This window comes from Coffea arabica, chromosome 11e (genome assembly GCF_036785885.1).
Source record: "Coffea arabica cultivar ET-39 chromosome 11e, Coffea Arabica ET-39 HiFi, whole genome shotgun sequence".
NCBI classification, from domain to species: domain Eukaryota; kingdom Viridiplantae; phylum Streptophyta; class Magnoliopsida; order Gentianales; family Rubiaceae; genus Coffea; species Coffea arabica.
Genome location: NC_092331.1, coordinates 39,068,383 through 39,078,427, shown reverse-complemented (window position 1 = coordinate 39,078,427; position 10,045 = coordinate 39,068,383). Strand labels below are relative to the sequence as shown.

At 39.0% G+C, this 10,045-nt stretch overlaps 1 protein-coding gene across 1 annotated transcript; it reads left to right on the top strand.

Moving 5' to 3' along the window:
- The first annotated feature begins 8,068 nt into the window (after positions 1-8,068).
- LOC140021280 (uncharacterized) lies at positions 8,069-8,704 on the top strand. The gene has a single exon (XM_072072046.1). It carries the CDS (start codon positions 8,069-8,071, stop codon positions 8,702-8,704), a length of 636 nt encoding a protein of 211 aa, XP_071928147.1.
- The last annotated feature ends 1,341 nt before the right edge of the window (positions 8,705-10,045 follow it).

The following is a 10,045-nucleotide window of genomic DNA, read 5'->3' as shown; positions in this document are numbered from 1 at the left end:
GCTATTTTTTTCACTTTTTATATGGAACCCAAGGTTCCTAAACCCTCACCCCAATGGTGAGGATGAAAGGCCTGCCCTTGCCTTCACATCCAGCCCTCCGATGGGGCATCTGTGATTGTCCTTTGCAAGCTGCAAAAATATGCAGCTTGCATGCCGGGACCTTTTTTTTTTTTTTTAATAATAACTAATTAACAAAATTGATAATAAAATTAAGTAATAATAATAATAATAATAATAATAATAATAAACAATTTAAGTAACATCACATCAAAATAAACAAACAAAAAACCAAGTTGCCATTTTTCAATCTTTTTTCTTCATTTTCATCTTTTTCCTTTTTTCTTTTTTTTTCACTTTTCCTTCAAGAAAACATGGAATTTAAATCAAAACAACTAAAGCATATTTTTTTGAATGCTTTTTCTTTTTCCCGAGAAATTCTATGCTAAAGCTTAAAAATAAAATAAAAACTAAAAAACTAAAAACACTGAAAATTTGGTGTCTACAGTGGGGTCGTCACAATTCCCGTCTCCGTACTTTTATCTTGATTCAGTCGATTGGAGATGTTATCTCATCGATTTCTTGGGAACCCAAACCCCACTGGCTAGTTAATCGAGTCGGGCCAGCAAGGGCTTGGTCGATTAGATAACGAACCATGGGTAGTTAGTGTTGTCGAGTGGAGTGTTATCTCCTCGACTAAATCGGTATACTCGAGTATTACCACCAGTGTTTATTGTGGAGTTCGGGCCCGGTAAGGGATTTGGTTGGTGGACGGAGATTGGAGTTAAGTGATGTACTACTGGACTAGTTACTTTACTTGAATGTTGACGGAGTGTCAACTAATACTTGATCAAGCTCTGGTGAAGAAATGGGAATTTGGCTCATGAGAGTTATCTGTGTCCTTATACATTGATTGTTATTCGAAGTGTTATTGTTCTTTTGGAAAATAAAAAGAGTTTTCACTCGCTCATTTTGACATTTGTTATTTGAAGTGTTATTGTTCACTTTCATAAACTTGTTATGGTCCTTATTTTGCTACGTGATATTTGTACTTTTCAATAATGGTCACCTTGCTATTTGGAACCTCACTGGATTTTTAGCTCATTCCACGCCATTTATTTTCCTTACAGGGGGTACGAGCGAGGCGTGAGACGTGTACAGACTAGCGTAGTCTAGTTGTTTTTGAATTTTGAATTGTACTCGCGCTAGCACCCGACTAGGGTTGGTTGTACTTGAATTGTAAACGCTTTGAAGTATTTGGGTGTATAGAAGTTTTGTACATTGGTTTGTGCATCATTGTAAATTATAAGTTTGAATTGCGATGTTATGTATCGTCTATGGATGTATGCTTGAGATACGAGTGAGTGAGTTCTGGCGGGAGTTGGGCAGGTGACTCGCTAAACCCTAGGGTACGCCCTAGGGGGAGGTGGGGTCGTCACATACAAGAAATTGGAAATATTAGATTCAACACAGTTGCTGAGGTCAAAGTGCGGTATTGAAAGCTTGGAGAAATCTTTGTAGTTTAGAGAACCTGCACTTGGATCAAGTCAACAAATTGGAACCTAAGGTCATTTTAGAGTATAATGAGTGGATCAAACTGACAGTCGAACAAGCAAGAAAGAAGTCACAGTCTGCTCCCGCTAGCCCTGAAGAGCAGATAGACAAGCTGAAGAAAGAGCTCGAAGATTACCAATTACAGCTTATAGTGGCCGACCATACCTTGGAAGACGCCCGAGCACAATTAAAGAGGGAGACAAGAAAAACTGAAAAGTTGGAAAGAGCACTGGATGCATTTTAACAAAATTCAAGAAGGAATTCGGAAGCTTAGTATAGGAAGTTTGAGGAAGTCTCAACGTACTAGTTTAGCAAGGCATGAGAATTTTGTAAAAATGGTCAACCGAACCATCAATGAATCTGTAAAAAATGATTAAACTTGTCAGTATTTAATGGGGATTTCTACTTTGATTTCTACATTCAGTTACAGATTTGAAATTAGGATTTTACCCCGAAAGTATTGCATCCTGTTACGCCGATCCTGGCATAAAAAGAGCTCCCCCATAGGACATGCATTCGAATTATTTAAACATCTACTAACTCATGTTTTTTTTTTCTTTTTTTCAATAAATTACAGCAATTTGACAAAAAATTCGTTCCTGAATCAATTTCTTTTTTCCACTATCAGGTATTTTTCACAATAGCTATCCGAAGAAGCCCCATCATCACCAGGTCCCGAAGTAGAGCCTTGAGACAGCCTATAAACATGAGTTCAGTGCTGAAAACTTCGGAAAGATTTGCTATAGTTACGTCACCGGATTTCATAGCATTGGGACCTCAGTTAAGTGAAGTACTTGGCAAGCTCAATGAGTTAAGTGCTAAAACGGCCGCACAAAGGCGTATAATTGATCAGTTGGTCGCAAGCAACAGTGGTGGTGGTGTCCTGAAAGACCAAGAACCTATCGATAATCACCCATCTGCACAAGACCATCAACCGCCCCACACATCCAATACCCAAACAATTTCGCTAATCCTCTTGAAAATACATTTACCCGACTAAACTCAGACATTTCCTATATGCATTCAAATTATACATTGATGAACCAAACCACTAGTCAAATCCCTCAAATCCATTCATAAATCAATTTGAAGATTCTCCCCCAACCCTCAGGGATCCCACCACCACATTACAGAGCCTTTTGTATTGGATATTGTATCTCAAGAGAAAGCAGCGATAGAAGAACAACCCGCACCTATTGACAAGGACATGTTGAGAAGGTTGGATCGATTCGACGATTTTATGAAAAAGAATCAAGGATTGTGCAGGCATGGTGGATTGGACTACGATGAATTGTGTCTCTTTCCAGATATTCAGCTACCGTTGGGATTCAAAACCCCTAAATTTAGCAAGTATGATGGAACTGAAAATCCTAAGACATATCTCAAGATGTTTGCCAACAAGTTAGGTAAGCCCGTGGATGATGAAAATTTGTCTATGAGTCTATTTTCGAAAAGTTTGGAGGGAGATGCTTTAGATTGGTATTCAAATTTGAAGTCTGGAGAAGTCAAAACCTGGTTGGATCTGTTAACAACTTTTGTGAAGCAATATGAATTTAATTGTGAGTTGGCACCGACACGTACAACACTGGAGGGTACGAAAAGAAAGCCGTCGAAAGATCACAAGACCTACGCAAAGCGGTGGAGAAAGTTAGCTACCAAAATGGAGCCTCCTATGACTGAGGAGGAGATTGTTTGTACTTTCATCAAGGCTCATGATCCATCCTACTTTGAAGAGAGATCTTTCGCATGACTGGAAGTTCATTTGCTGCCATTATTAACAAGTTGGAGAAGTACGATGAGTTTATCAAAGCAGGGAAGATTGTTAATGTATTGACATTAAAGTTGCAATTGGATGCTCCACAGAATCAAAGCAATAATGGGAAAAAGCCCCCATTCAAGAAGAAAGAAGGAGAAACGGCTTTTATATGGGATCAAGGCCCATCTTTCAGACCTAGAATTCAAAACCATCTCGCCTATTCTGTTCCTTATCCATACTACCCTAACCCTCAATCAGTTTACCACACTACTACCCAATTCCATTATTCCCGACGAAGTCACTTGAATACTTCACCGTTACCTCCAATCCCACAACCTATCTTTCAAAATCACCCTCGTCCCATTTACCAATCTAGACCAACCCTGCAAAATAATAACCCTTCTCAAAATCCTTTTCAAACCAGTGAAATTCAAATTCAAAAGTAATTTCGAACTTTCACTAACTTGGGCCGACCTATTGATCAATTGTATGAGCAACTAAAGGCAGCTGGAAAAATTGGCACCGTTCCTCCCAAACTCTATCCTAAAGGTCTTCTTGCCAGCTATGATCCACAAGCAATCTGTGCTTATCATTCTGGAAGTCCAGGTCATACCACTGGCAATTGTTGGGCTCTAAAGCACAAGATTCAGGATATGATTGACTCTGAAGACATCCTTCTTAGAAGAAAGAGAGAACAGGGACCGAATGTCAGTAAGAATCCTTTACGTGAGCATGGGAGTACTGTGGGGATTATCATTGCTGATGAAAATTTTATTGATCCCACTCAGTACATTTTAGATGAAACTGAGGTGTTTGGCGTAATGGAGACTGACCATGCGAGAATGAAAAACTACTGTCTACTGAAAAGTCCATGGCTAATGATAATGTTAAGGAAAAATTGAAATCTCTTGTGTTTGAAAAAGAGGAGCCATTTATAGTAGAAGGGAGGCCTTCCGAGGTTGACAATTTCAAAACTCCTTTTATTCTGAATTTACCATCTTTTGAATGGGACATATCACAGCCTATTATCCTCAAATTTCTGAAACAAATGCCTATCAATAACTTGCAAGAGGTGCCATGGAACTACGAGAAGTCTATTCTGTTGATTGGATATAAAAAATGCTTGAAGGAAAAGGTATCTACTATTACTAGGTCTGGGAGAATCGTGAAAAACTCCGAAATCGATGTTCAATCTAGTGCCAAATTTATTCTCTGACGCCCAAGCTTCTTGTGTCTGAAAAGAAAGTTATGGATTTTCTAAAAATGCTGAAGAGAAGCGAGTACAAAATAGTAGAGTAGTTGGATAGGATGCCTGCTCAGATTTCTTTTCTGAATCTTCTCTTGACCTCCAGTTACATAAAGAAGCATTACTCAAAATCGTGAATGAAGTTCAAGTGTCTAAAGATATTCCTGTTGATAAATTTTCTAACATTGTGGGGAATGTACTTGCTGCTAATCATATCGCCTTCTCCGATGACGATCTGACTGCAGAAAGGATTGGGCATAATAGGCTTTATATATATCAGTCCGCTGCAATGGAAAGCTATTGCCGAGGGTCTTAGTGGATAATGGGCCAACGTTGAATATCTGTCCATGAAGCACTCTCACTAAGCTTGGATTTCTTGACATTAAACTCCATCGGTCTGCAACTGTGGTTAGAGGGTTCGATGGTTCAAGGAGGAAATCTATGGGTGAAACAGATCTGGTATTGAAGATAGGCCCTGCTCAATTCCAAGTAACTTGACAAGTCATAGATTTCTCTAGTGTTAATAATATTTTACTTGGAAGACCTTGAATACATGCTTCCAATTTAGTGCCATCTTCTCTACATCAAATGTTGAGATTTATCGTGAATGATCAGCTTATTACTATATTTGCTGAGGATGACTGTACCATGATCGTTGATGCAAAATTCAAAGGTGACGACGGGAAGAAGACCCCAATTTCATCTCATCATGTTGCTGATATCGTCTCCGTGGGATGGGTGTCCAGAGATAAGTCGCTAACTAAACTAGATTTACCAGGGGCCAGCATCATGATGGCTAAGGAGATGATTCGAGACGGATACGAAATAAGAAAAGGTCTTGGACAGGAATTGCAAGGAATTTTGGACCCAATAGAGATCCCGACGCAAAAAAGATACATTTGGACTAGGATTTTATCCAACTGCTAAGGATAGAAGAGAAATGCAAGCTCGAAAACAAGCTAAAAAAAATGGTAGGCAAACTGTCTTAAATGTCCCACCGCTATATCACACATTTTCTCGCCCGTCAGAGGTGCTTCTGTCAGAAAAGGAGGTTTCTGTTGAAAAAGTTGAAGTGGACTTATCTCAATTATTTGTCGGGGCTATTTGTGGGAGGGAGCCATCAAAGAATTCAGAATTTTTGTCAATTACCGAAGGAGCTATCCAAAATTGGACTACTGATTATCTTCCCTCTCGAAGGAAATTTCGATAAATTTAAGGGGATTGTCTTTTGTCTAGATTCATATCTAGATAGGGCGGTAGTCTGGATCTTTTGTTAAAAGAAATTGCTTTCATTTTTTGAACCTTTATTCTCGTTTCAGTTAATATAGCTTGTTTTATTCAAGGAAATTGCTGAAACGGAAATAAAGGTTTGGGCTAGATATATTTTTAAATAGCAATCATGTCTGTATATTTATCTTTTGTGACATTTTGAATTTAATGAAATGGAAGACCTCTCCTGTATTTTCTATTTATTTATTACGTATGTTCTATTCTATTTTCAGATGGCCACAAATAAAACCCTCTAACCCTTTGGATGTCACCATTTTGGAATTCGATGGGTGCAACCTCGATATCTCTCATGAACTTGAAATCATGCGATCTGAAATTCAAAATTAGAGCGATACTGAGGAAGAATTTGAGTCCATTTCAAGGGATTTAAAATAGTATGAAGAGAAACCCAAACCCAACTTAGAAGAAACAAAAATCATCAATATTGGCACTAAGACGGAGATTAAAGAAGTTAAAGTCAGCATTCATTTGAATAAGAAACAGAAGAAGGAAATGATTGAGTTCTTAATATTGTTTCAAGATATTTTTGCATGATCATACGATGATATGCCAAGAATCTCTACATATATCGTGGTTCACAGGTTGCTAACTGATCCAAATTTTTTACCTGTAAAACAGAAGCCATGAAAATTTAAACTAGAAATGAGTCTCAAGATAAAGGAACAAATTGTGAAACAGCTCAATGCCAAGATAATCGTGATGTCTCATTATCCCATCTGGCTCTCGAATCCTGTGCTAGTGCTTAAGAAATCTAGGGAGGTGCGAGTATGTGTTAATTACAGAGATTTGAATAAGGTCAGTCCGAAAGATGATTTTCCTTGGCCAAATGTTCATATTCTTTTGGACAATACTGTTGGATACGAAATTGAATCTTTTGGTGATTGTTTTGTTGGATATCATCAAATCTTAATGGCAGAAGAAGACAGAGAGAAAACTTCTTTTATCACCCCATGGGGAACCTTTTGTTATCGAGTGACGCCTTTCGGGTTGAAAAATGCTAGAGCTACTTATCAGAGGACCATGACTATCCTGATCCATGACATGATCCATAAAGAGATGGAGATTTATGTGGATGATATCATAATTAAATCAAAGAAGGTCGAGGACCATTTGGTTGATTTTAAAAAGCTATTTAAAAAATTGATAAGATATAATTTGAAATTAAACCCTGCAAAATGTGCTTTTGGAGCCCTAGCTAGCAAATTGTTGAGTTTTATTGTCTGCAAAAGGGTATAGAGATAGATCCTGTGAAAATAAGAGCAATTTGAAATATGCCTATTCCACAAAGTCAAAAAGATGTGAAGAGTTTTCTTGGAAAGATCAATTTCATTGGCCGATTCATTGCACAGTTAACCTCAACCTGTGAGGCTTTGTTCAAACTGTTGAAAAAGAATGCACCGATGGATTAGAATGAAGACTGTCAGCAAGTTTTTGATAAGATCAAGAATTACTTGTTAAATCCTCCGGTCTTAGTGCCACCTCCGTCAGGAAGACCTCTGATTATGTATTTGTCTGTTCTTGATGAGTCTGTTGGATGCGTTCTGGGACAACATGACGAATCTGGGAGAAAGGAACAAGCTATCTACTATCTGAGCAAGAAATTTACAGCATATGAGACCAACTATTCTTTCCTTCAGAGAAGTTATTGTGCTTTATCATGGGCAGCTCAGAAATTGAGACATTATTTGATCGGTTATACCACTTACCTGATTTCTCGTTCTGATCCTCTAAAATACCTGTTGAAAAAGTCGATACCCACGGGATGTATGGCTAAGTGGCAAATGATCCTTTCTGAATTCGACATTATTTTCACAACACAAAAGACAGTCAAGGGACAAGCCATAGTAGATCATTTGGCAGAAAATCCAAGAGAGGATGATTACCAGCCATTGCATACCTACTTTCCTGATGAAGAAATTCTGTTCATTGGAACAGTTGAGGACATGAGTGAGCAGTATCCTGGATGGAGGTTATTTTTCGATGGTATGTCGAATTCTTTTGGAGCTGGAATTGGAGCAATTTTATTGTCGCTTGAAGGGAAACACTATCTTGGTACTGCCAAATTACGGTTTTCTTGTACCAACAACATGGCCGAGTATGAAGCTTGTATTTTAGGATTGAAAATGGCATTAGACATGGAGATCAAGGACCTGATAGCATTCAGTGATTTTGATTTACTTGTGCACTAGACGCTTAAGCAGTGGGTAACTCGGAATTCAAAAATTATGCTGTATCATTGTAACTTGCTTAGTTTGGCCAGCAAATTCAGGAATTTGGAACTCAGATATATTCGCCGCACTCGTAACACCTTTGCTGATGCTTTAGCCACTCTGTCTTTGATGATCCAACATCCAGATGAGCTGGTGATTGAACCTATACAAATTCAACTTGAGGATAGGCCAGCGCATTTTCTGGTTATGGAAAAGGTCTCTGATGTTTGCCCCTGGTATAATGATATTAAGAAATTCATGAAAACGGGATCCTACTCTCTTGATGCTAATTCTGTTGCAAAAAGTTTCTTACGCAGAATGTCATCAAGATTCTTCTTGAATGGAGAAGTACTATACAAGAAAATATCTGATTTGGGCCTTCTGAGATACATCAATGAAGAGGAAACCGATTATATGATGAATAAAGTGCATAGTGGGGTTTGTGGGCCACACATGAATGGGCATCTACTGGGTAAGAAAATCATGAGAACGAGGTATTTTTGGCTTACCAAAGAGCATGACTGTGTAAATTTTGTTAGAAAGTGTGTCAAGTGTCAAATGCATGGTGATGTTATACGTGCTCCTCCTACAGAATTGCATAGTATGACTGCTCCGTGGCCATATTCATGTGACGGCCCCACTTCTCCCTAAGGCGAACCAGAGGGTTGGCGGGTCGCCTGCCCAACTCTCGCCAGGACTCACGCAAGGAAATCGACTAAACCCTTTCCACGTATAACTTATTCCAAAACAACATTCGTCACCCGAACAAACCAAATCTTTAAATGACCCGAATACTAGGAACACATTAACTTCAGAGATAACATTTCCATTGGACGTCCGAATGTTCACTCTTAAGTACACCTCCAACCAGTTTAACACATAACTACATTTATACATCACAAACCACAAAGTGAATTCGTAAAGTTCAAATACATTCATACAAGCCAAAACTTAGGGTTTGCACTTTTCTAGCTTCAAGTGACAACCCAAGACAAAAGATACATAGTCCTATCCGAAATAACATTTACAAAAGCTAAAGGCAGACTTCAAGTCTCTCGAATGCCCAAACCTGTTCAGGAAAATAATTAACGTGGGGTGAGCCAAAACTCAGTGGTGCCCCAAACATGCAATCATATAAAACAAATAGTAAATAATAACTCCAAGCTTAAATTCAACAAGTAGGAAAGCGTTTAACAGCACAGAGTAGGATACAGGGCTCTCAGGAGCCATTTTCCACAAGCTTGATCACAACTAATCGCAGTTGACCCTCCGTCAACTCTCGCTATCTAGGGTCCATGTAGATTCGTTATTTTTCCTTAACACGCTCCAACCAACTTACTCCCACCGGGCCCGTCCTTCTCACGAGAGGGTTTGGTATTACTCGAGTATACCTTTTTAAAGCTTAGTCGAGGGATTCACCCAGTGACGTCACAACAAGTGGTTACCAAGTCAGGATAAGAGGCCCTCTCACCCTAAGGTGTGGTACATTCCCCTGCCTGGTGGTTTAGTTGACGAGTCCACGCTCCAGTCAACAGTTGCAAGGTTTTGGTACTTGAGTTAGGATAAGAGGCCCTCCCACCCTCAGGTGTGATACTTTCCCCCACTCAGTACTTAGCTGGGGTTTCACGGTTTTTGGTACTTGAGTTAGGATAAGAGGCCCTCCCACCCTCAGGTGTGGTACATTTCCCCACTCAGTACTTAACTAGTGTAAGCAAGATATTCGAGAAAAGATTTCAAGAAATTCACCACTCGAAAGGGCTAGCGCGATAAAGTACACACTGCCCACTTCGATGGATCAGAAAAACCACTTTTCAATTATCACCTAACAAGTCAAGAAAGCACTTTAACAAGTTAATCATAGAACAAGCACGGACACTCACCAAAAGTGAAGCTCAAAAGTCAAGCTGGGAATCGAAGTCCACGTCCTCGCTTGGTTTAAAAATTATAAGTTTTACTATACAAACGCTTGGTTTATATATAAAATATTATCTG